Genomic DNA, 27,707 nt, shown 5'->3' with positions numbered 1-27,707 from the left:
TTTTACTTAGCCCTTAATTCTATTTTTCCCACTGATTTATTCAGTGATCTATATAAACAAAAATAGGGACACCTTTCTAATGTGAAAAACGGAATGTAAATGCAAATAGTTACTTTAGAAGTGCCTTATAATTTTCTTTGGCCTCCACTGCCTGTTCCACTAATTGTATTCAGCTAAAGTCGTTTAAGACCAAAGCCCTGTGTAATGGGGCTTTCTGTTGATGAATTTGCATGCACTATCGTGACTCCAGAATAAAGCCTCGTGTAAACAACCGGAAATCAGAAACTCGAGATTCACCCTAGAGTCCACATACTTTGCACTCTCAGCCTTATTGTATTCATCTGATTCAACAGTTTGTTTTAAGTAGAAACCTTTTCAAACATCACTTCCAGATGGCCCTGGAATCCTGGGCAAACAACAGGAATTCCAGCTGTGGTATTAGGTCCTTCAATGCAGCACAGCCCCTGTTTTAGAGCAGTTGTGAATGTGGTTTTGGTACTTTTAATAACAAGACTTTCATAATGGTGTTGCTGTACCTTTCAGAGTAGGTTATAAATATTTCTTCTTCTGCAGGAAACTATGTTGTGAATATTTACTTGCTCTTTTTTGACAGAGTATTCAAAGGTGGCAAAATACTACATGCCTCATTGGCATGTTGGTGGGTTGACAGCTTTACTGGATCGTTCTTGCTTAGACACAGGTGTGTCTATATGTAAGCAGGCTGGTTGTTTCCAGTGCTTCTTCAGTGATACGCCCAAGCCAAGATATTTCTAACCACTTATTGTCTCCTATCAATCCTGTTTAAAAAGTTGCATCATGGAACAAATTACATCAATGCAAGAATTTAACTTTCGATGTCCCTGATTGCTCTCCAAGTAAATATACCTCATGAACTACAGAATTACACAGACCAAAACTGTTCCACTTGGAGCCCTTTTTTTTTTTGCTTACCTCAACTTGGCTGGTAGTAAAGATGGAGACACAAGAGACTGCAGTTGCTGGAATCTGGAGCAGAAAATAAACTGATGGAAGAACTCAGCAGGTGATGAAACATCTGTGGAGGCAAAGGGATGGTTGACATTTCAATTCAAGTCCTGATACAGGGTCTTAATCTGAAATGTGAATCATTCCTTTACCTCCACAGATGCTGTCTGACCTGCTGAGTTCCTCCAGCAAAATGGAGACACAAGAGACTGCAGATGCTGGAATCTGGAGCAACACACAAAAAGCTGGAGGAACTCAGTGGGTCAGGCAGCGTCTATGGAGGGAAATGGACAGTCAATGTTTTGGGTCAAGAAGCAGAGTTCCTCCAGCCTTTTGTGAGTTCCTCCAGCAGTTTGCTTTTCTTTTTGCTGGCAGTAAAGGTGCTGATTCAGTACATCTTAGAGGTAGGAAAGGAAGAAAAGGAGAAAGTTAAATTCATTATTTAGAATAATGTGTTATGCACAATCCGTTTGACATGTACTCTTAAGAGAGTTTGAGCTGTAGATTAAAACAAACTTTGACAGTCCTGTAAATTGTTGATTTGCAAAAAAAGCAATGGGTGTGTTTTGTTTATCATTCTCTGAGTATAATTACTTCAGCTCCATCACCATGCAGAAAAAACACACTGGTTTGCTTCTGAGCTTCGGAGAAAGGTTCCAGGATTGATTGTTTTTAATGACATGTTTCCTGATCTAAGAAATCTACAATCTAATATTGACTAGAGAGAGTAATACGTATTACAACTGAACTGAGTATTTTGAATAATTTCAGACAATATCTGCCTTTTCTCGTATTTTGGTTACATTGAAGGAGGCCGTTTGTTCCAATAAATATATACCAATTCTTAGAGCATTTCATTACAAATTCCCTTAACCTATCCTCTCTTACTTGCCCATCAATTCTCTCTCCTGCCTGATCTTCTTGCCACCCAACTATGTTATGGGGTAATTTACTGTAGCCAATTTACTAGGAGGTGGGAGGAAACTGGAATACCCAGAGAAGCCCTTGCAGTTGTAGAAAGAATGTGCAAATACCCCACACTGCAGAGGCTGGAAGTCTGGAATAAAACCGGAAAGTGGTAGAAATACTCCCAAGTCATCATCCATGATGAGAGAACCTGAGTTGTGTTTCACGTTGATTATCTTTCATCAGAACGAGAAAAAGTTAGAACTCAAACATGTTCTAAATTGCAGAGAAGGATGCAGTGTGGGGAGAACAAAGGGAGTTTTTGTGATTGGGTGGAGACTGAAAGAGACAAAAGGCACACAAGATGATGGTACCAGCCAGGAAAGAGTAGTAAAGGTAGTGAAGGCATGTTAATTGCATCTGATCTGCCTGGAAGGATATTGCAAACCCATTGATTCTCACTGCCATTTTGATGGCATTGGTTCCTGTAAGGACTACATTCTCACAGTTTCTCCAGCTCTGTCATATCTCTTCTGATGATGGCAGATTTTACACCAGTGTTTCCTTCTTTCGCCCTCAACTAGAGCTTCTGTCAACCATAGTTGACAGGGCTCTCAACAGTGTTTGTTCCATTTCCTAGACTTCTGCTCTCATGCCCCCTCGTCCATCACCAGAGCAAGTCCCCTTGTCCTCGCCTTCCATTCCATCAGCTTCCATGTTCAACCGATCATCCTCCATGATTTCCACCACAAAATATAATGTCACCATCAAGCACATGGGTTCTCAATGGTCAGTCTGGACTCGGTGACCCAAAGGGCCTGTTTCCTTGCTGTATGACTCCATCTTTCCCCATCTTCCTCATCTCCATTAGTACACACACCCTTTCCCACTGCACTTTCAATGCAAATGCAAGAGATGCAACTCCTGCCCCTCCCATCATCCAAGGATTTAACTACACTTTCCAGATGAAACAGCAATTCATTTGTACTTCCAAATTAGTACACTGTATTCAGTGCTCATGATGTGGATTTCTCTATGTCGGAGAAACCCAGCATGGTAATCCTAAAACCTCCTCATTCCCTTTTCTTAAAGAAAGAAGAGAAATGAATTGTATTGCTAAGTTCTTTTTATGTACTTTCTGATGGTCTTTGAAACTATGCTGCTGCTTGAAGAATGGTTTTTAATACAAGCAAGAGCCTCAACTATTGTTGGGGTTGGTTGAAGGAAGAAATAAGGTATTCATTCAACTTCCACTCTTTATCCATCCTTGCTTTCCACCCATTCCTCTCCACCACCCTCAATGGTGCTGGCATCTCAAAATCTTCAGTAGCATCCCAATGAACTCTTCAGCAACTGAGATGCTCAAAGGCTGCCTCACCTCTGCCACTGACATCAAATAGTTCATCATCACTTTATTCTGCAGTTCTCTTTTGAAGTCACAAAGCTCCCAACTTAAGCAGCCCCAGCTAGCCATGGCTTGTTAATTCCTCACCTGCTGGACAGATATATAAATGGTTATTTTAAAGAACATTTTTAATATAGCATTTATTTATCTTGTCCTGAGGCAATTCCATAAATATATAACTTTATGTCATGGGGAGGAGACAGTGCTTATGATCCCAAGTGTCACTGCAGGCAAGCTGATCTATTCCTTGCTCTATAATCTCAGCTGAACTTGAGTCGACATCATCTATGTCTTTCAGAAGTCCTGAATTACGTCATGCTGAATTTCCTGTGCTCAGATTACACCAGCTTTCACTGCAGGCTTCTCACAGCTGTCAGTTCTCGACCCAAAACATCGACTTGCGTCTTTTGTCTCTGCAGATGTTGCTTGACCACTGAGCTCTTCCAGTGTTCTGTTTTTTTTGTTCCAGATTCCAGCATCTGCAGTCTGTTTTCCCTTCATTTTTCCTCATAGAATTGACTCATATTTCACTTAGAATGCTCTCTGGCTTGAACATTGGTGAAAAATATTGCAGTGAATTGTTCAATGTGAATAATAGTGTATGGTTGTTTTTGTTGTAGGGTGTTCACGTTAGGGGATTGCTTATCTATTCCGTCTAAATCCAACCACCTGTAAATATTTTTTCGGTCATTGCTGATATAGAATCCTGTTAATTCTCGAGGTTTTCTAATTTAAATGGAAGTCTGTTTTGCATGTTGATTTGCCTGACATCGATGTTAAATTTCTCCGTCACTGGTTTGAATATCTAGTCCCTGCCCTACACCAAAAAATTAAAACTCTTTACTTTTCAATTCCCTTGTCCTAGCTTACGTCTCTTTGCCAGGCTCAGAAACCTATATTTTACCAATCTATTTTCATTCACCAGACCTCTAATACCAGCCACCACACTGTGATTCTTTGCCACACTGCCTCCCTTACTTGAATGCTTTCCTTGTGTCTCGGGGACCAGAGCAGGAAATTGTATTCAAGGAGCAGCTGAACCAGGGCTCTGAACAGTTCAGTCTCAATCTCCTCTATTATTTTATTTATGAAGTTCCACATTCCTGTGCCTTTAATTGCTTCTCTGTATTGTTTGAACATATTTGGTTTTAAATCAAAGTGAGAAGATTGGGTGCCCTGCGTATTAAGGATTTAAATGGCAAGTCATGTGTCCCAAATGATATTGGAAATGTGAAAATGATGGAATGGGCTCCAGGTGGGAGAATGTCAAAAGCTGAAGCCCTGCAACAAATAAGGTTTGAAGATCTGAGTGGGGGGGGGGGGGGGGGGTGGAATTAATGTAAAATTAGGCTAAATGGGAGTATTGATAGATAGCACCGACTTGGTGGGCCAAAGGCCTGTTTCTGTGCTGTCTCTATGTCTCTAACTTTATCAATTGGCAAATATAGTAACTGAGAAAACATGACGTTGAGTTCTGATCAGTTCTGCCATTTCGTTATACTTTTGTACTGTAACTCAAATATTATCATCTCTACTTCCTGTCTACTAACATTATCTTTAATTAACACATCCTTCAAAGGATTCTATCTCACAGTACAGGAGTCCATATTGACCCACTGTAGCTGTCCTTTGAAAAGAATGTCCATGAGACATAGGAGCAGAATTAGACCATTTGGCCCATCGAATCTGCTCCGCCATTTGATCACGGCTGATTTATTTTCTCTCTCAACCTCATTCTCCTGCCTTCTCCCCGTAACGTTTGATACCCTTACTAATCAAGAACCTAGCAACCTCCGCATCAAATATACCCAATGACTTGGCCTCCACAGCCATCTGTGGCAATGAATTCCATAGTTTCACCACCCTCTGGCTGAAGAAATTCCTCCTCATCTCTGTTTTAAAGGAACGTCCTTCTATTCTGAGGCTGTGCCCTCTGATCCTAGACTTTCCCACTACTGGAAATATCCTCTCCACATCCAGGCCTCTCAGTATTTGGTAGGTTTCAATGAGGTCCCCGCTTATTCTTCTAAACTCCAGGCCCAGAGCCATCAAATGCTTTCGTTAACTCTTTCGTTCCAGGGATCATTCCTGTAAACTTCCTCAGGACCCTCTCCAATGCCAGCACATCCTTCACTAGATACGGGGCCCAAAACTGCTCACAATACTCCAAATGTGGCCTGACCAATGCCTTATAAAGCCCTCAGCATTACATCCTTGCTTTTATATTCTTGTCTTTTTGGAATGAATGCTAGCATTACATTTACCTTCCTTATTACCAACTCAATCTGCAAGTTAACCTTTAGGGAATCCTGCACTAGGACTCCCAAGTCCCTTTGCACCTCCAATTTCTGGATTCACACCCCACTTAGAAGATAGTCTACGCCTTTATTCCTTCTACCAAAGTGCATGACCGTACACTTCCCTACGCTGTATTCCATCTGCCACTTCTTTGCCCATTCTCCCAACCCGTCCTAAGTCCTTTTGCAGACTCCCTGCTTCCTCAACACTACTTGCCTCTTCATCTACCTTTGTATCATCCATAAACTTGGCCACAAAGCCATCAATTCTGTCATCCAGATTATTAACGTATAATGTGAAAAGTAGTGGACCCAACAATGACACCTGCAGAACACCATTAGTCACTGGCAGCCAACCAGAAAAGGCCCCCTTTGTTCCCACTCTTTGCAACTCGCTCTGCATATTTCCCTTTTTAAGTAATGTGCAATTCTCTCAATGCAGAAGGAGGCCATTCAACCTATCCCATAGGTGCCTGTACTATTTAATCTGCGTCCACCACTGTTTCAAGCAGTGCATTCAACATCATGATGGTCTGTATTTTAAAAAAAAGTTCTTCTCATCTTCCCTCTGCTTTCTTTTCGAATAATGGAATGTTGCGGCTCTATAGAACTCTGGTCAGACCACACTTGGAGTACTGTGTTCAGTTCTGGTCGCCTCATTATAGAAAGGACGTGGAAGCTTTCGAGATTGGAGAGCATGTTTTATGAGGATAGGTTGAGTGAGCTAGGGTTTTTCTCTTTGGAGAGGAGGAGGATGAGAGGTGACTTGATAGAGGTGTACAAGATGATAAGAGGCATAGATCGAGTAGACAGTCAGAGACTTTTTCCCAGGGCGACAATGGCTAACACGAGGGGACATAATTTTATGGTGATTGGAGGAAGGTATGGGGGGGATGTCAGGGGTAAGTTTTTTTTTTACACAGAGTGGTGAGTGCGTGGAACACACTGCCAGCAGAGGTTGTGGGGGCAGATACATTAGGGACATTTAAGAGACTCTTAGATAGACACATGCATGATAGAAAAATAGGGGGCTATGTGGGAGGGAAGGGTTAGGTAGATCTTAGAGCAAGATAAAATGTCAGCGCAACATTGTGGGCCGAAGGGCCTGTACTGTGCTGTAGTGTTCTGTGTTCTATGAATAATTTCACACTCCCACATCTATAATGAAATAGCCCATGTGCATTTGTTCTACACAACAACACACAAATCAAAGTATATAACAAGTTTAGTACTCCAGGGCAGTCACCAGTAGTAGTAGAGCTTTGGAACCTCTGTGCTGCACATTTGTCTGCATTGAAATCCGTTTGCAATAATTTTGCTCATTTGCTCAATCTAGTAACATTCCTGTAATTTAGTGCTTCCATATACAATGCCAGCCATCTTTGCTTCATCAGCAAACTTTGATATGTGGTTCTCTCTCATTGCCCAAGTCATTTGCAGCAATTGGTAAATTGTTTGCAGTCTCAGATGTGTAAAATTTACTTATTTATATTGTCTTGCACTAAATTTGTGAGAAAAATATATTCTGTCGTTTAGTCCTAAAGTCAGGCACTGAGCTACAGAATCAATTCGTGTTAATTTGACATAATGTGCAATCTTTCCATTTTAATTTTAACTTCCACTGAAATAAATCATTCACTTAATGGCATTGTTGAATGTCAGTTACCCGTTCTGTTAAATATTCAACCAAAGCAAATAATTAATTTTTATTTTGGAGTGAAATCCCATTCCTCACTTCAATTTAGTTTAGTCACACTTATAAAATTTCTTCATTCAAATGCATTATTTTATAAATGTGAAAAATGTGTATGGCCTTCCAAAGATTAGAAATCAATTAAAAATAATTGATTTTAAGTACCATCATTTCTTTGTGGCATGATGACTTTCCTCTGATATTGAGCTAATATTCAACTCTTCCCATACCCTATTTACACTTGTAAGAAATAGTGTTTGGCCACAGTAACTGAATAAAAATAGTATAATCTAGCAGTGCAAAATGGCTACCTCTCAAGCTGTACTCTAATTCTCTGTGGAAACGTTATCTTTTGGAATGTGCATCTAATATTTCGTACTTTGAATTTCTTAGTGGTGCTCAAAGCTTTCCATTTGTTGAGAGATTTGCTCACATTACACCTACAATTTCCTCTTGGTATTGGACATATTAGGAATAATGTTTATTCAGCTAAGCCTTGAAACATTTAAATATTGACTTGGTTACAGGAAAAGTATGCTCTGGTTTTGTGGATGAGCAGACATTGACATGGTCTTTGAGACTAACCACAATTTGATCGCTGATGTGCAGTACAGTTCCCCTGAATTGGTAGAGCTGACGACATGCAAGCCTACTTGGGCAAGTGCCATTTTAACATTAAATTCACTCCAGTTACCTCATTTCATTTTAATTTGATGTACAATTAATTCAGCCAGAAGGTATCTCCTGCACTAATCACTAATAAGTCACTAATAAAGGGCAGGCAAGGTAGTGTAGCGGTTAGTGTAACACTTTACAGCGCCAGCGACCCGGGTTCGATTCTAGCCACTGTCTGTAAGGAGTTTGTACGTTCTCCGCTTGTCTGCGTGGGTTTCCTCCGGATGCTCCGGTTTCCTCCCACGTTCCAAAGATTCCAAAGACATACAGGTTAGAAGTTGTGGGCATGCTATCTTGGCGCCGGAAGCGTGGCGACACTTGTGGGCTGCCCCCAGAACACTCTATGCAAAAAGATGCATTTCACTGTGTGTTTCGATGTACATGTGACTAATAAAGGTATCTTATAATAAATTTCTATTTGTGGAAATCTCCTCTGCGTGACTATGAATTGGCAATGCAGCGTTTATCAGGGAAAGCGAGACAAACATAAGGGAGTAAAGAATAAATGTCTGTGCTGATAGGATTAGATGAAGAGTGATGGAAGGAGACCTGAGTGGAGCTCAAAAACCAGTAGAGGTTGTCCCCAAGTTACGATAGGGTTCCGTTCCTGAGAACTGTTCATAACCTGAACAGTTTGCAGGTCGGAAATGGGGTCGCTGCCTGGCAAAATATTTAAATAAAAACATAGGCCAACCAAAAACAATGTAGTTAAACCAGTGCATTTAACTCAACCATTCAGATTTCCCTGCAAGATGCAACAGCATCACCACAAACCAAGTTTCCACATGGCAGAAGATGCCTGCAGCCCTGCAGTAGCCAGCAAATCCATCCCACTGGTCTCCCAAATGCTCGTTCTTATCTAAGGGCTGTGCATAAATTGGGCATTTACGACCTGGGGAGGACCATTTGGGCATATGACCTATTTCTGTGCTGGACGTTTTATCTCATTCTTTGAAAGATTTTGGACTGATGCAAAGAGAGGGAATGATTGCATGATGAGACTGATTGCAAATTTTGAAGTTGTTATTTTGAGCATGTAAGATGAACGCTTCGGCAAGAAAATAAATGTAAACCGGAATTCATTATAATAAATTACGTTACCAGAAGTGAATAGAAAAGGGAAACTTTAAGAATTATAATTCCTTGTAGGAAAGAAAAGATTAAAGTCACTATGATAGTAAGTTAATTAATTGTTGAAATGTTAAATATATTTTCTGGAAGTATTCACTAAAGAGGATTAATTGGCTGTCCAAATTCTGCAGCAAATCCTGTATCTTAAAAATATTTTAAAATTAGTATAGCCAAGATGCTTAATCATTTGGAGGATATTAGACTGACCATTCCCATGGGGCACAAATTTATATATCCTGAGGGCTAAAAGAGTCAAGGGAGGAAATTCGTGGAGTCAAAAAATTGCCCAGATCTGGTAAATTTCTACAAAAGCTACCAACTCCATGTACAAAGCACGTATTCACAAAAGCTGATACATTGACTCAGATAACCTTTAGCCCATTTGTCGAAAACATCAAAGAATGTTAATGAAATAAGACAGTCAAAGGTGATCCTGTAGAGTAATCAATTGGATGTGGAAGAAAAAGCCCCAGTGTAAATCCAGTTGAGGTTCTGACTATAAAATCTTTGAGTTCTTTAGGAGTACGTTGTCTTAAGTATTGTTTAGTAAGATTATAACTCTTTCAGACTTTAATAAAACTTTTGGGATGATTTTTTTTATCTTAAGTGTGCCAAAGAAAACCTGAGCAAAACATAAGATTGGATTATCTGGTGAAAAGTATTTAGATTAGCAGAAGGTATTCAGGAATCCACAAAAATCAATTGCAACCTGTTCAAATTTATGGCTAAACAAACAGCAAAAATAGGAGGGGGAAATCGACAAAAAAATTCTCTTTTTTTTAATGATTGGTCTCCTTGCTCTTCTACATTTTGCAACTGGATCGTACTTTTGCAAATGCAAAATGATGTGTTTCTTAGATTTTGTTACGTTGAATGGCTTATGTGTTCACTCATGATAGGAAACAAATAATGAATTAAACTCTAAGACTTGACAAAATTGTAAAGTTTGAAGTATTCATCAAGGTACATGTTCATGAATCTCTCAGTATGGTAATTAGAAGTGCTCCTCTCATTTTAAATATACTTGCACCTGTTTTTATAATTATTGTTTTATCCAAGCTGGATACAATTACAATGATTAAAAGACATTTAGACAGGTACATGGATAGGAAATGTTTAGAGAGAAATGGGCCAAATGCAGGCAAATGGGACCAGCTCAGGTAGACATCTTGGTGGGTATGGACGAGTTGGGCCAAAGGGCCTATTTCCAGGATGTATAACTCTATGGACCTTGAGCTTCAGGAAATACTTGAGGAAGATTTGGAGGGAAAAAATATATATTTGCCAAAGTGAGAAAGAATGGTTGATGAGCTGACGGATCAATATAGTTTTGTTACATGCAGTCACAGAAATTTTTTTGTGCTGTTGTTATTTATTTAGCCTGGCCAGGTAAAAGAAAAGCAAATTAATTTCCCATGAGCCAATAGTATTGCTACTTTTGTGTGGTTGGACAAAGCAGAAATTAGAGGTCAGGTTTTAAAAGAAACACCAGCTTTGGGCTTCACAAACTACTTCCCAATTGTTTTAATCACAATATAAACACTTGCCTTACAGCTTGCACCTTGGTGCCTTTCTCCTGTCCTTGGAACAGTGTAATCCACTCGCTATTTCTTGCTGTCTGGCTTTCTTCCAATCTAAATCCACAACAGCCTAATTTTCTGTGTTGTATGTTTCAAATCCCTTGCTGTGGCAGCTTCTTGTTTCCTGTCTTATCCACTGCCATTCCCAGACTGATCTTAGTGACTCTGGCCAAAGCTTGCTGTGCAAGAATGGTTTGGAGCATTTCTCCCCCAAAGAGATAACAATCCCAGAATAAGATGTAGGGAACAAGAAATTTGTGACTGTTTATTGAGAAGTGATCAGTGAAAGTTTATAAGGGGTGAAAAAGCAAAATTTAAATGAAATTAAATAAATTAAATTAAACCCTTTACGGAATGTATTTCCTATGCACCTAATAAATTTAATTTCTAATCACAAAGCTTAGCTATGGGTTGTCATCTATTCAAAGCAACAAGAAACTTGGAGTTATTTAACACATTTTAACATAAGAAAACATCCCAAAGCTCTTCTAATGTGTAACTAAATACAAAAACATACAACAATTTTGATTTGTATAGCAGTTTTTAAGCTGGAAAAACATTCCAAAGCTCTTCCAAGGATGTAATTAGATATAAAGGCAAAGAAGGTGTCATTAGGACTGTCCTCAAAAGCTTTGTCCAGAGATTAGGTTGTGAGGTCATTCTTAAATAAGGAAAAAGAGGGAGAGGAATTCAGGAAGGAATTCCAAAGCTGAGAGCGTAAAATAACCCAGAGGTATTGGTGTAAGTAACAGCAATAGGAGCTTTGACTAAGACAGTGATGAATAGGAGATTTTAGAGCTGGAGGAGCACACAGCACTGGACAAATTCGTGGAGGTGAAAGCTGGAGCTGAACCTGAGGATTACAATTTAAGTGTAGTCATTCAGGAGCCTGGGACAATTTAGGTCAACAAGTATGAGGATGATTGGCGAGTGGGATTTGGGGATAGGCAACAATATTGCAGGGGTAATTTTGTGGAGTATGGAAGATGGGAGGCTTGCCAGGAGAGCATAAAGATAGTTGAACCTGGAGGATAGCAAATACTTGGATAAGAGTTCAGATCTTGCAGAGCTAGAAGTAGATGGTCTTGACAACCTGGTGGATATATTGGGCTCGAAATTCACTTCCAGACTTGATGAATAGGTAGAGATCACAAAGCTGCTGAAGGTAGCTGAATTTGGAGCTTTATCTTGCCATGAACCCAAGGTGCTTTATTATTGTACAAATTATTTTAGGCTTATTCATTATTTCACATCTACAGCTAAATTTACAATTCTAAATCTAGTTTCAGTAATAATGAGCATCGAACTACCAGACATAAAGAATCACTTGTTCACTGATATCCATAAAGTGCCCTTGCCCACTTTGGCCAATATGTATCTCATGACATAAGCTCTCTGAAATTGCTTCTTGGTGATTGTGGATGGACAATAGCTGCTAGTACCCACATCATGTGGATGAATTAAAAAATATGGTGAAATTGCACTTCCTGCCTGCAAGGTTTGAAGAAGGCATTTATTCAATGTTTAATGGTTTCCATTTACCACATTTTTTTTGTTAAGAGTTTTATGGAATTATTTTGTCTATTCCCATTCAGTCGATCCATAACAATTTCTCAAAAGGGGCATCTGCCTTTGATTCTGTACCAGGATGTGGTTGTGCTTGTGTGTTTGATGTATTTTGTAGGATTGGGTTTTTGACTAGAACTTTACTGTAGGTAACTGCGTGTACTGACTGGGAGATAATTGAGAGCAATCCTCTAATTCAACATGTATGCTCAAGAAGGAATGTGCAGGCCAAGCCTGTAATTTTACAGTTAATTTACTTTCTAAGTAATCATCGTGGAAGGTTTAAACCCACCTTTTTTTTTATCAGTGATTCATTTGCTTGTAAGTTTGAATCAGGCACTGTGGTTAAAGTAGATGGAGACGTGTTTATCTTCAAGACTGATTTTTATTTAAAATCTTAAAAGAAGTCCCCAGATGATTGCTAGTGTTGACTGTGGCAAATCTGGTGAGTTTAAATGCAACTGAAGTACTTTTGGGTCGCTTCTTAAAATAGAAGCTCTTGAATGTAATTAGTAACTACATATAGTATAATGTAGGTACAAGGCTGTTACCAAACAGTGATGAGTTTGAAGATCTGGTTTATGTCTTATACCGCAGTATCAAAGGTGAACAGTTTCAAACTTTCTATTTAGAATGTGACATTGTTACTTTTTAATGATCTATTCATGGCACAGGATGCTGACATAGTTGTCAGGAAGATTAGTACTTAGACAAAGACGTGATTTTTTTGTAACAATTTATTGTGTATTTGGCAGTAGTTCCTTGTCTCTCAAATACTTAATTTTGTAATAGCTGCCTGTACAATGGCAATGTTGTTAATGTGGGAATATGCTGGTGATGTTGGATCTGTGGTGGTGTGATTTTTAATAGGAAAATATAGCTGCCTCAGAAATTGATATTGCTTGAGGAGAGCAGTGACGAGGCAAAAGACAACTGTGGCATTGTGCGTGGTGCTCAAGTCATGATTAAATGTGTTCAGTGAAATTACACTAACAGCTATCATTCTCTCTAAAATTGCAATTCTTTTACACGGGGTGGTTTTTAATAAAAAAAAAGCATTTCATTATGAATTCTTCCAGTTTCCTCAATTGGCAGATTTACTTTAACGCAATCAAAATGCAATGGATGTCTATGGCACTGTCAGATCAGCTGTCCCTCTGCAATAAAAACTTACTAGCTTTATGGTTTGTGTGCATTTGCATTCTTCTGTTGGAATCTTAACAATATTCTGGTGCTGCTTCATATCATTAAGTTGTGAAGGTATTAGAAGAAAAGCTTTACACCTTTGTGTTGATGTAATCAATAGTTTTGGTCACCCGTTTACTGCAGAGTGTTCTACTAGTGTGGCTTACTAACTGCCTGCCAATAATTACTGTCTGCTTATTTTGGACATTGGCATCAAGTAAGAAAGCAAACTTAGTATTGTTAAGACTCTATTTAGATTATAAATATCACACAATTGGATGGGTGAAAAACTATCTTGAATTGCTCTATCCACAGGTATAGAGATTATTGACATCTAATAAAACCTTTTCTATTGGCAAGTTTGCTTTGTGATAGAATCAGCTTTGAGGTTCTGATCTCATATGGCTTCAGAGAAAATGGTAAAAATTGATCTACTGTCTTCTTCCATAATAACTGATGTGTTTGATTCTAGGAACATTCAAGACCGAGCACTATTGAAGGTTTACCACAAGGATCCTGCTCATATTTCTTTTAACCATTCTTCAAGGGCTTTAAATGGAGATGTAAGAGTAAGTACAGTTGTGCATGTAAGATTCTGTGTGTGTGTGTGTGTGTGTGTGTGTGTGTGTTTGAAATATTTGTTATCCTAAGTTCATCAATTATGTATAACTGATCAGATGATGTTATTGCGATTTTCAATTGGCTGTGGAATTTCACAAGAATGAATTTACGTTAAATGGCTGACTAAACAATGCAAAAATTTACCTTGTGGCTTTGATCTTCCTTCATCCTGTAGATCGTGTGTAAATCAGCCCCTACAGCACATGGTTCCACTTTTATGATAATGATAGCAGGTCTTTTGTGAGTGACCCACTGGGTTGTATAAACTAGGGAGCTATCGCACAGAGGCAGTCCAGTTTTTAAAATTACTTCTGCCTTTTAAAAATGAATATTGTTTTTATGGGATGAAATTTTTGTTTTGGATATGAATGGTTTAAAATCAATTTCTAATTCTCTCACTTAAAAAGCAGCATAACTTTTCTACTGGTGTGTCTACCTCTTTTCTAGCTGGAGTGATTATAATATTAACCACCAATATGCAATTGTAGCCTCAAGCAGAATTTTTACTAAATATATTGCCGAGTTGGTGAAATTTCAGTTGATGCATTTGCAGTAAGTTGTGTGTGAGATGCAGTGCCATCTTAGATGCAAAGCGTAATAGCTACCAGAGTGCATTACTTAGCCTTGTTGAATTCTGTTAATTGTGCTTAATCGTAGCAGCCTAAGCTGTGTGGAAACTTAGCTGAATGTAGCAATTCCACGATTGTGTTAAAATGCATAGTTATCAATTTCACTATTTTAAAAAAGCCTATTAAATCTCTGTTGAGGATGAGTCATTACATTGTTCTTTGTGATCGTACTGCATTGAAGGATCCTTTAATACACCAAACAGCAGTCCACACAGGTTTTCTTTCCATTAAAATCCAGAGTGATTACATCAATATGTATTGAGTTCACAAATGCCCTTGTGTTCTCAGATACTGCATGCACTGGTACTTCTTGCCAGATAGAAACATGTGGAGCAGTCAGAGCTCGTTGGCTGTGTTTTTAAATGAGTTCAGCAATGGATTTTAGGTGTGGTCTTGCAGCTATTTCCAGGCTGTAATCATATCATTCCTCCCTCCTCTGTGTTTGTTTGCATATGCGATAAGCAGCAGTGAAGTGTTTCCATCGTCCAGCTTCAGAGGTGAGTTTTCTGCACACTCTCCTCAACCTAGATCAATGTTTTCCTAAAGGAACATTCCAGAATGTATTTTTGGAACCTACTCATACGCAGGCTGGTCTGAGAGAACAAATGCTTTAAAACAAAACATCTGCAGTCGATTTAAAATGAAGATTTAGTTAGACGTCGGTTGGTGAAGGTACGTGTGGTTATGAACTTACCTTAAGTTGTCGCTAAGAAGAGGGCTGATATGTGTTGTGTTCAAGTTATGGGGAAGTTAAATAAGTGTATTTAAATTGCATTCTGTGCTCAGACAGGCACAGTGATAGGGCAGATTGTCTCAGAACCTGCATGGGAAATCATTGTGACTTGAGAATAAATTACAGTCAGCATGAAGGTCTGTGATTTGGGCTAACTTAACTTTTTCTAAGTTACCTCTCCAATAATCAAAGTTGTTGCCTGGTGTTCCAAAGAGCCATGCAGTCTTCCTGTAAATAGAGATACAACTTATGAACCAATAACTCAGACATAAACGGAAAAAGTTGTTTTGCTGTAGAGTTGTAGATCTGTGAGAAATAGTGAACAAATTGTTGTTGCAGCAGTGGCATTTGAACAAATGGCATAAAGAATGTAGAATTAAATGATTACATGCTGAATTGATGGCGGAACTTTCATTCATAAAACACTGAATGAGAAAGTGAAAGCATTCTGTGTTACTGTGAAATGTTAGCATGTTGCTGCCCTGTCTCGAGCTTTAAGGGCACATATTTATCTAAACTTTTTGGAGTGTTGGCAGGAATTCTATGTCGGTAGACCTAAGTGTTAAGATGATGAGAGATTAATTTTTCTCTCTCACTGTATCCCACACTCTCTTCACCCAATCCCCTGCCTGAACATCCTTCGAATTTCTGCAGTCACAAATACTTTAACTCTTTGGTGCAGAGGCATCTGTCTCACTCAGATGCTTCTCTGATGTGACAATTATTTGTCTGAATCTCAGTATTGATTTCTCTGATGTGGCCAACATTCACGTCTGAGTCTTGGCATATAAAATTAGCCAGCTGTTCAAGCACTGGAGAGCACCAGCAAACCTAATCCTTCCCTTGAATGACTACGATAGGTTTATCAACAGTGTTGTCGTGTAGTCTTTTATTTCCCTTTACATTGAAAAATGTATTCCTGATAACATATTTAATGATGTCCAAAACAGAGTAATACAGCCCAAGATGGTTCTCATGAGCATTATCAAATAGACTGTAATACTGTGTGGTGGTACTGAATCAAATTGTAGCACAGAGGCTCCACTGGCTCAGCTCAGATCAAAGCTAAAGTCTCCCTAGTCTCTGTCGGTCTCCTGTGCACTTGTTGCATTTGCTGAGTCATTGTGGGAGGTCAATAAATTTTATCCTGTCTGGCCAGGGTTATTTTCAAACCTGTTGCAGTGGTTTTATTTTTCAGACAAAAATCACATACAAGCTATGCCATCATAGAGTAGGGATAGCTCCTACCTACCATTCCTTATTCTCTAGCTCCATCTGTATATTTTACAGCAGTTTGTTTTGGTCAGTTATTGGGAGGTGGGTTTCATTCTGATTTGGTTGTTACTTTACTCTCCTTCCCTCACTGTCCCTTGCGCATGCTCCCAACCAAACCCCTCCTAAAACAATACTTTTCAATTAACTTCACTGGAAATGAATGTGAGAGATGAGTGTGACCAGTGCTTGTACTCACTCAGCACCCTCCAACCAAAGAATGATTTCTTCACCTTTTATGGTATGGATTATGTTGCTGTCACATTGCACCCCACTTCTCACCAAAGCTCGAAATGCCAGCTGTTTTTAAAGCTGTGCCCTTTATCGCACAGTGACTCTGCAAGTTAAGCAAATAACCTTTGTAAATGCGAGTGACTTTAGTTACAGAGCAACAATACTGAAACTGTAATCGTCATGCTTTGGACTTGATATTATTCCATGTGGGACAGTATTTCATTTGCTTCAGCGAATATTTGTTGTCAGGTAAGCATTTCATGCAAGTGTTGGGTAATACAGTTTTCCTTACTGAACACTATTTCCTTAAAGCTAAGGGAACAAGGAGGGCATTTGACCAAACAGTGTTAGGAAGACACGTCCTGAACCAGAGTAAAGACTAGTATGACATTACTGATTTATTACTGTGTTAACTTCATTAAAAGACTGTTTCCACGAATGTGCTTGGCAATCATTTTTTTTATTAATTGCTGGTGAACATGAGATATAAATGGAAATTAAGCAACTGCCACTCTGCATGTGTATCATGTTATCATGATAAAAATAGTGTATATATTTGTGGCTCACTCTTCCTCACTATGTCTCACCTACCCCCACCCCCACAGTTTGATATTTTTTTCCCCTCAAAGGAATTGTCTTTTTATTAGCTATTTTCAATCCTGAAGTATAGACTAAATTTTGATCTTGAAATGGTTCACAAGCTGATGATTACTGCATAATCAATTTGATTTCCTTCACCAATTTTAGATAAAAGATATCTGTAACTTTTATCTGGAAGAAAGATGGAGGGAAAAATGTGGTTAGTGTGCACACCAGTTCATGAAACGTTTCCAGCAGTTTCAGAAATGCCACATTAAGTGCTTGGAATCTACCTCTTGCAGTCACTCTGGTATTCAGGTTTCTGTGTTAACGTTCAACTGTTTGAGCATTTAGTAAACAGTTGTGGGCTTTTGCTGTAACAGAATCACCTCTGGAAACAGTGTAGTGGTTTGATCAGAGACGTTCACGAGTTCTGGGTAATAACTATGGAACCTGAATTTCTGGTTCTAAATTGGCTACAAGCTTGGCACAGCAGGGCATCACTAGTTCCTCGCAGACATAATCCATAGCCACGTTGAGGGAAAAACTCCATGTTTTTGCCGAATTAAACAAAGTGTAATGATACAGATTTTCTGAAGGGCACATACCTGTGGCCTTAGATTATACTGTATTACTGCAATGGAATTCTGTCTGAGTCTCTTTACTATGTCTGCAACTGCCTTTTCAGTCAGACTCTAATTACTTGTGCTACAGGAGTATGGTCTTGCTAGATGTTAATGTAACTCAATAAAAACGTTGGCCAAGGAAACATCTGAGGATAGCATTGAATATTACCTCGCATAATTGCACAGAATGTTATACTACCCAAATGCATTTTTAAAGTATAGTAGAGAAGCAGCAGATACTGTAAATTTGCGATAAATTCAGTACATGCAGAAAGCAAAAAAGAAAAGTGGAGTCATGAGGAAAAAGCCAAAGCGCAAGACCAACTGCATTGTTCTTACAAAAAGCTAGCATGGGTTCAGTAGGTTGAATGGCTGCCTCCTGTGCTGTAACAATTCCATGATTTTAAGTGCACAGTAGGCGGATGAGCATCTAAAAGAGAGTCTGATCATTGGTGAAAGTATTTCTCTGTACTGGCATGCACAGATCTTTGGAATATGACTTCTCACTTACTAGGGCAATCACAATGCAGCCTTTCACATCCAAGCAAGAGACTGGTTTGTGAGAAACTCATTGCAACTGGTGAAATACTTTATCCCAGAAAATATTTGCTATTCAATGGGCTTTTATAACAACAAACAGGTTATATGATCTAATTTAAATTAATTTGGTGTTCTGGATTTGCACAAAATAGCTTGCAAAGGAAAGAATTTGCATTTATATGATTCTTTAGCTTGTCTCCAGGGAGTTCCAGAGCTCCTTGCAAGCAATTAATGATAATTGAAGTGTAGGCGCTGTTGTGTATCGAGGTCAAACTCAACATAGAACAGTACAGCACAGGAACAGGCCCTTCAGCCCATAATGTCTGTGCTGACCATGGTGCCAATTTGAACTAATGCAATCTGCCTGCACATGGTTTATATCCCTCCTTTCCCTGCTTGTTCATGTATCTGTTTAAATGCCTCTTAAATATTGCTATCATATTGGCTTCTGCTACTGCCCCTGGCAGCTTGTTCCAAGCACATACCACTCTCTGCATATCCAAAAAAAAAGTCATGTAAATCTCCTTTAAACTTTCCTCCATCACCTTAAACCTATGCCCTCTAGTATTTGACATTTCCATCCTGGGAAAAAGACTATATCTATCCTATCTACACCTTGGTTAATTTTATATAACTCTATCAGGTTGCCACTCAGCCTCTGATGCTCCAGAGAAAACAGTCCAAGTTTGTCCAACCTTGTAGCTAATACTCTCTAATTCAGGCAACTTCCTGGTGAATCTCCTTTGCACCCTCTCTGTAGCCTCCATATCATTCCTATAACATGGCGACCAGAACTGCACACACTTCTCCAAGTGTGGCAGTACTAAAGTTTTACACAACTACAACATGACTTCCCGGCTTTTATACTCAATACCCCAATTGGTGAAGCCAAGTATGTCTTATGCCTTCTTGACCACCCTATCTACTTGTGTTGCCACTTTCAGGGAGCAATAGATTTCACTCCAAGATCCCTTTGTATATCAATGTTTCTAAGGGTTCTGACATTACTGTATATTTTCCTTCTATATTTGACCTCCCAAAGTGTTGTACCTCAGATTAAACAACATCTGCCATTTCTTTGCCCACATTTCCAACTGACTTATATCCTGCAGAATCCTTTGACAACCATCCTTACTCTCCAGGACTCTGACAGTTTTGCTGTTGTCTGCATATTTAATAATCAGCTCACCTACATTTTTGTCCTATGTGTGTGTGTATATATATGTTCCTTACTACAAGTATTAAGCACTTTCCTGCTATATTATATTTCACAAGGGCCCAGTTTGATTTTAGCTTCCTAAACCTTGCATATGCTTCTTTTTTCTTCCCGACTAAGTTTAGGACCTCTCAGGTCATCCAAAGTTCCCTTACCTTACCATCCTTACCCTTATTCCTTACCAGAACATGCTGATTCTGAACTCTGATCAGCTGGTCTTTAAACAGCTCCCCACATGTCGGACGTGGACTTGTCTGACAGCAGCTGTTCCCAATCAATGCCTGTCTTATCCTGCCGTAATTTGCCCTCTCCCAATTTAGTACCTTCCCACAACATCCAATTTTATCATTACTATCTTAAAACATAATGAGCTGTGGTCACTATTCCCAAAATGTTCACCCACTATCAGGTCTGTCACCTGGCCCGGCTCATTTCCCAAAACTAGATCCAGTATGTTCTCTCCTCTAGTTGGACTCTCCACATCCTGTTTCAAGACCCCTCTTAGACGCGCTGAAATCCTGCCTCATGTATACAAAGCTGCTTGTATTAAGGAATACATATATTAATACAATATATATATTGTATTAAGGTATATATATATATATATATATATATATATATATATATAGATAGAGAGAGAGAGAGAGAGAGAGAGAGAGAGAGAGAGAGCGAGAGCGATCGATCGATCACAAACAACAGAGGTTCAACCATTGATCTTTGACGAACACCACTGGTCATAGACCTCTGGTCAGATTCATATCCCTCTACCAATACCCTCTGTCTTGTATGGCCACGCCAATTTTGAATCCAGTCTACCAAGTCTTCATGGACCCCAGGTCTTCTGGATCAGGTACCATAACGGACCTACGAACCTTATTAAAAGCTTTACTAAAGTCCATATTCATAATGGCTTCTGCTCTACCCTCAACAATCATAGAGTCAAACCGCATGGAAACAGGCCCTTCAGCTTAACCTGTCCATGTCGACCAAGATGTCTACCTGAGCTAGTCCCATTTGCCAGCATATCCCTCTAAACCTCTCCAGTCCATGTACTTGTCTAAATGTCTTTTAAACATTGTAATTGTACCCACCTCTACCATTTCATCTGGCAGCTTGCTCCATATACCCACCACTACTCTGTGTAAAAAAAAATTGTCCCTCAGGTTCCCTTTGAATCTCCCCCTCACCTTAAACCTCTGCCTTTTAGCATTATACTCCCCTACCCTGGGAAAAAGACTGCGGCCATTCACTTATCTGTGCCCCTCATGATTTTATAAGCCTCTTTAAGGTCACCCCTCGGCCTTCTTTGCTCTTGGGGAAAAAAGCTCCAGCCTATCCAGTCTCTCCTTATAACTCAAGCTGTACAGTCCTGGCAACATCCTTGCATATCTTTTCTGCATCCTTTCTAGTTTAATGACATCCTTCCCACAGCTTGGCAACCTGAATTGCACCCAGCTCTCCAATTGCAGTCTCACCAACATCTTATATGGCTTGTAACATGATGTCCCAACTCCTGTACTCAATGCCCTAACCGATGAAGGCAAGCTTGCCAAACTCCTTCACCACCCTGACTACGTGTGTCATCACTTTCGGGGAACTATGTACTTGCAACCCTACATTTCTCTTTCTACAACACTCTCCAGGGCTCTGCCATATTCTGCGTTACTCCTACCCTGGTTTAGCTTCCCAAAATGCAACACTTCACACTTGTATGATTTAAGTTCCATCTGCCATTCCTTGGCCCACTTTGCCAGTTGATCTAGATCCTGTTAATATGAGATAACCTTCTTCATTATCCACTATACTACCATTTTTGGTGTCATCTGTAAAATAATTGACCATACCAACTACATTCTCATCCAAATTATTAATATAGATGACAAACAACAGTGGACATAGTACTGATCCCATTGGTACACCACAGGCCGCAGGTCTCAAATCTGAAAAATTCCCCTCCATTACCACCCTCTGACTCTTACCATGAAGCCAATTTTGTATCCAATTGTTTAGCTCACCCAAGATTCATTGTGATCTAACCTTCTAGACCAAGCTACCATGTGAGACCTTGTCAAAGACCTTGCTCAATCAAATTTGCGAAGCATGATCTCCCACTCATAAAGCCATGCTGATTATCCATAATCAGCCCTTGTCCTTTCCAAATACAGACAGATCTTGTCTCTCAGAGTCCCCTCCAGTAACTTTCCCACCACTGATGTTAGGCTCACTGGCCTATTGTTCCCTGGCTTGACCATGCAGCCCTTCTTAAATAAAGGCATAACATTAGCCTCCCTCCAGTCTTCCAGTACCTCATCCATGGCTAAGGTAGATGCAAATCTTTCTGCCAGGACCCCATAAGTTTTTTTGCCTTACTTCCCACAATGTCCTAGGATACACTTGGTCAGACACCGAGGATCTATCCACCTTAATGCGCCTAAAGACCACCAATACCACCTCTTTTGTAATATTGATGTATTTCAGAACATCACTGTTCCTTGAATTCTCCCTATCACTGATGGATACGCTAGAATACATATCTACTGCACAGTACAGACCCTTCGGCCCACAATGTTGTGCCGACATTTTATCCTGCTCTAAGATCTATCTAACCCTTCCCTCCCATATAGCCCCCTATTTTTCTACCCTTCATGTGTCAATCGAAGAGATTCTTAAATGTCCCTAATGTATCTGCCCCCACAACCTCTGCAGAATTGTTTGATATAGTATTGTTTTAAACTAATGAGCAAATAGATTGGCTGAGTGGAACAGAGAGTTAGATGCCAAGCTTTGAACTGTAGGGCCTGGTTTCAAATGCAAGCCAAACTGGCAGAATATGGATTGGGACTCCCATGTGAAGAGATTCGGGCATTCACAACTCAACTGGCCCACACACACAACTGTCCCACTAACTCAATAGTGCCCCGCTTTTTGGTGGGGAAGGCCAGGTGGATAATCTGAATCATTTCTGGGGGCCACTCACGCAGTTGAGGTTGTCTTGTTGCTGATATTCTGGCTACCATTAACATTTGACTCTTCGTCAAGTCCAGTGGCAGAGTTCCACCTTCCTGCAGCTTCCCAGCAGTTATCTCTCCATTCATTTCAACAGGGAGGAACAGCTACAAGGGAGACAGACAAGTTTCAGGAAATTTAGTTCAAGGAATATCTGGAAACGGGCTTGCTATTTGCTGTGAGAATGTTCTGTGCTGCATTGCATTATGTTGATTATAGCTGGGTCCAGGGATCTAATTGGTGCTGCAGAGAAGTGTGGGTAAGGATCTGGTGAGCAGTGGCAGCGGAGGTGTGCCGGACAGTAACATACCACGAACCACTGCACTCATTAATCACAGGGTGTGTTATTTTTCTCTATTCCCAGTTAATCTTTCTTGCTATGGATGTGACTGCCCATTTGTTAGCTTTGACAACATTTCAGGATTGAAGCTGGTGCTGTGCAGATACCACCTTGACAGTGAGGTAAATGGAAATTTGTCATTCAGATACAGGGAGGAGAGGGAGTGTATTATTCAGGTAGAAGAGCTGAACATTTAATTTAACAACACTCTTTTCCCATGGCTCAACATTTTTTTTACCCTTCAAGTATTTCGCCAACTCTCTTTTGAATCTTCTTATTGAATCTTCTTCCTTAACCTATCCACCAGTACCTTCCACTTCATAAGACACCGGACTGAATTCTATTGACACAGCCTTGAACTATGCACCGGCATTCTCCTTCAATCTTGCCTCCATGGGATGCGGAAGGTCTACCTTGCTGATTCAAAGAGTGCTGGAGCTCTCCAGCAAGGCCAGCCAATGGCAAGTAGTAAATCAATGACATCACATGGCATGTCTGGAACCAAGTTCCGCCAAGCAAGTTGCAGGAAGCTAGGTCATGCCCTCAAAGTCCACCTGAACTGTTGGCCTGAACTTACTTTTGATAGTTGGACCTAAATCCCATTGTCTTCCCGTGAGGACTTAATTAGAGTGTGTGGTTTGGATTAGTTTCATCTGTTCCATTTTCTGCACTTCTACAATTCACCTCCCTTTGAAGGTTGAGTTGAAAGGAAGCCTCCATGGTCTAAGTCAAATTTCAAACAGAACAGCAGCAGGAAAGTCATCTAACACGCACATGGGTGTATTGGGGGAAGAGGGGAAAGAGAGATCAGCTGAATTTACTACTCTTGATAGCAATACATCAAGAGTAGTAATCTCAGTTGATTTCTCTTTCCCCTCTGAAATGGAAGATTTCAAATGGACAAAGAATTATCTGAGCCTCAGTTGCTCCTGCTATTAACATTCAATAGCCTGACACCATACAGGACCATACACGAAGAATGATCAATCCAGTGGAGTATAACCAGCAGCAAGGGAATGCTCAAACTTGGAGCCTCATTTGCAATTCATTCCACTTCATGCAAGACAATTAAAAAATGAAGCCACCAACTTAAACAGCAAATTAAAAGTTATAAATAAATTTGCAGAATTGCTAATGGAACGGTAGTGTAGCAGTTAACGTAATGCTATTACAGCGCCAGCGACCCAGGTTCAATTCCCGCCGCTTTCTGTAAGGAGTTCGTACGTTCTCCTCGTGCCTGTGTGGGTTTCCTCCAGGTGCTCCAGTTTCCTCCCACACTCCAAAAAGACGTACAGGTTAGGAGTTGTGGGCATGCTATGTTGGTGCCAGAAGAGTGGCAACACTTGCAGGCTGCCCCCAACATATTCTCAGTAACACGAAAAGACGCATTTCACTGTGTCTTTCAATGTGCATGTGACTAATAAATAAATACTTTATTGGAAACAAATAAAACTGCAGATTCTGCTCACCTGGCTGAGTTCTTCCACCATTTCTGTTTTTATTGCAGTTTTAATAGATTTCAATATGTGGTTTCAATGGTATGAGCTGGTGCAATTTAGAAGGCAAGAGAGAGGATGCCACATATTGTTTAGGAATTAAGGAATTCATTGGAGCAAAGAGGTTCAGCTGCACAAATCACTTCAACTAGCCAAGGTTATAGCCAAGGTTATATATTTCTCATCTGAAAAATGAGAAGAAGCTGATGTGGAGCCTAAACACTAGCACTGACCAGATCAGCCCCAACGGTAGATTTTTGTATTGTGCATTTATATAAATCAGGTGAATATTCCATCTTTCAAGTCAAGTTATTCATTCAAAATTCTTCGGGAATTTGGGATAAGGTAGTTTTCATTTCTTTAAGTGATGTTAGAGGATATGCTGTGGTTGCTGTACTATCTTCGCTGCAAACGGACCTCTTTAAGCTGGGATTTAAATGAATATTTCTCACAAGGTCTTAAATGAATACTTTTCATCTGTATTCATTAAGAAGGTTTCCGTAGATGGAGAATTCAGTGGGGGGGGGGGGGGGGGGGATGGTGTAATTCCAGAACAAGTTAGGGTCTAAAAGGAGGAGATATCAGGTGTCTTACCAGGCTTAAATGTGGATAAACCCCAGGGTCTGTTGAGATGTATCCCAGACTGCTATGGGACGTAAGGGAGGAAATAGCTGGGGCCCTGACAAACACTTTTAAAATTTTCGCTAGCCTCAGATGAGGTGCCAGATGACTGGAGAACAGGAAATGTGATGTCCTCATTGCTGAAGGGCACCAGGGATAAGGCTGATAACTACAGGCCAGTGAGTCCAATGTCATTGGTAGGGAAGTTATTGTAAAAAGTCTTGAGGGACAGGATAAATCTAGATTTGGAAAGATAGGGATTAATAAAAAATAGCAGACATAGCTTTGTTAGGGGGAAATCCTGTCTGACTAATTTGATTGAATATCTTTAAAGAGGTAGCTAGGAGTGTTGATGAGGGCAGTGTGGTTGATGTAGTCTACATGGACTTCAGGAAGGCATTTGACAAGGTCCCACATGGAAGTCTAATCCAAAGGTTTAGAGTCCAGGGATCCAGGGTAAATTGGCAAACTGGATAGTTAGAAGGATAGTCTAGGTTGCAGAAAGATGTCAATCAGTTGGTAAAATAGGCAGAACAATGGCAGATGGAATTTAATCCTGATATATGTGAGGCATTGCACTTTGGGAGGACTAATAAGGGTAGGACATACACAGTGAATGGCAGAGCCCTAGGGAGGATTGAGGAACAGAGGAATTTGATGTACAAGTTCAAGGAGCCCTGAAGGTTGCATCGCAGATTGATAAAGTGGTGAAGAAGGCATATGGGGTACTAGTCTATATTAACCGGGGCATAGAATATAAGAGCAAAGAGGTTATGCTATAGCTTTATAAAACATTGGTTGAGCCAAAGCTGGAGAACTGTGCACAGTTTTGGTCACCATGCTTTGGGAAGGACATTGTTGCACTGGAGATGGTGCTGTGCGAATTCACCAGGATTTTGTTTAGGATGGAAGGTTTCAGTTATGCGGAGAGACTGGATTTGTTTCCTTGAGTGGAGGAGGCTGAGGGGAAGACCTGACTTGAGGTATACAAAGCTATGAGAAGCAAAGACTGGACAGATAGCATGAAACTTTTTCCACTAAGTGTCAAAAACTAGAGGACATTGTTTTAGGGTAAGGGGAAAAGTTTTAGAGAGGATCTGAGAAAGAATATTTTCACCCAAAAGGGTGGTTGGAATCAGGAATGCACTGCCTGTGGGTAATGGAAGTGAACACTATCCCAAGATTTAAGAAATATCCAGATGATCACTTGAATTGCCAAGGCATAGAAGCCTATAGACCAAGGGCTGGTAAATGGTGTCAGTGTGGATGGGTAATTGATGGCTGGCATGGATGTGGTGGGCCGAAGGGCCTATATCTGTACTCTATGATTCTTCATAGCCTGTATTATCATTCCACTTGAAATCTGCTCATTATGTAACTTCAAAACACCAAATAATTTCCTGTTCAATTCAATATCATTTTACTCTGTTTATTATAATTAAGGTTTAGCCACGCCAAACAATTTTGGTTTAGGGAATTTTTGCTCATTGGAATTTGTCTGGCACTGCCTCCTATGCCAAATAAATGTGTGAACAGTGCAGCCCACAGGGCTGTTGAGTGAATGTATTAGCCTGAGAGGAGCCCTTCCCAATTGTTCCAAATATTTTGCAGCAAAATATGTCCAAGTCTTTTTCATTGTAACACAAGCTTCTGTCCTGATTTTTCTCTCTCTCAAAATTTGTTTTACTGAACATGGGTGTATCCTACAGAGGTTATGTTGACAAATGTATGCTCCTGGAGCAGGGATTTGTCATTATTTTTAATGGATAGAAAATCATAGGAGCACGCCCTTAAATTTCCAACATGCATTCCTGACATGTAGAAAGTCACTTTGGGAGCATGAATTCTTAAAATTGTTCTTGTCTCAAAATGAATGCACTGATGAAAGTACCTTTTTTTCTTAAATGCTTAACCAACCCTAGCCTGCTCAGCAACCCATACACCAGAGTTCCAAATACACCATTGAAAATAGTGAGAATTTTATTTAAACAAGAGATTTTATGTTGCGTGCATTTATGATGAGTGCCTCAGGAAAAAGTTTACTTCAGAAGTTTTATTGAATATACTTGCAGTTTTGGGTGGGGCTGATTGATAATGCATTGCAAGGGTATTTAACTCAGAAAATCCTGGAATTGAGTTTTGGTCTCTACAAAGTTAGCATTTTTATTTAACTGCAGCAAATAGGCTGCTCTAATTGACCTTCATAACCCTGATTTTAGGAGGGAAATATCAGTTATATTTCCTCAGACTTACTGGCGGCCAGTGATTCTTGTTTCCAGGTGATGGTTAGGAAGGAGGACATCAGGATTCATGCTTCAGGTGTATTTACATCAAATAGTTGTTATCATTTGAGTGGCAAGTACCGTCGACAT

At 39.9% G+C, this 27,707-nt stretch overlaps 1 protein-coding gene across 16 annotated transcripts in view; it reads left to right on the top strand.

The window, feature by feature from the left end:
• The window catches only part of si:ch211-285f17.1 (sickle tail protein), a 500,571-nt gene that overhangs the window by 374,847 nt on the left and 98,017 nt on the right, over window positions 1–27,707 (top strand). For 13 of the 16 annotated variants that reach the window (XM_052017058.1, XM_052017057.1, XM_052017071.1 and 10 more), the window contains one exon: window positions 13,895–13,991. In XM_052017058.1, the coding sequence (XP_051873018.1) occupies window positions 13,895–13,991 (97 nt within the window). Of the gene's footprint in view, window positions 1–12,579; window positions 12,683–13,894; window positions 13,992–15,020; window positions 15,170–15,190; window positions 15,345–27,707 lie in introns of those variants that run through there. The other 3 variants (XM_052017067.1, XM_052017070.1, XM_052017069.1) reach the window with 3 other exon arrangements.

The sequence above is a fragment of the Pristis pectinata genome, chromosome 5 (genome assembly GCF_009764475.1).
Source record: "Pristis pectinata isolate sPriPec2 chromosome 5, sPriPec2.1.pri, whole genome shotgun sequence".
NCBI lineage: Eukaryota > Metazoa > Chordata > Chondrichthyes > Rhinopristiformes > Pristidae > Pristis > Pristis pectinata.
Note: the sequence above shows the minus strand (reverse complement) of the source record. Positions and strands in the feature narration are given on the sequence as shown.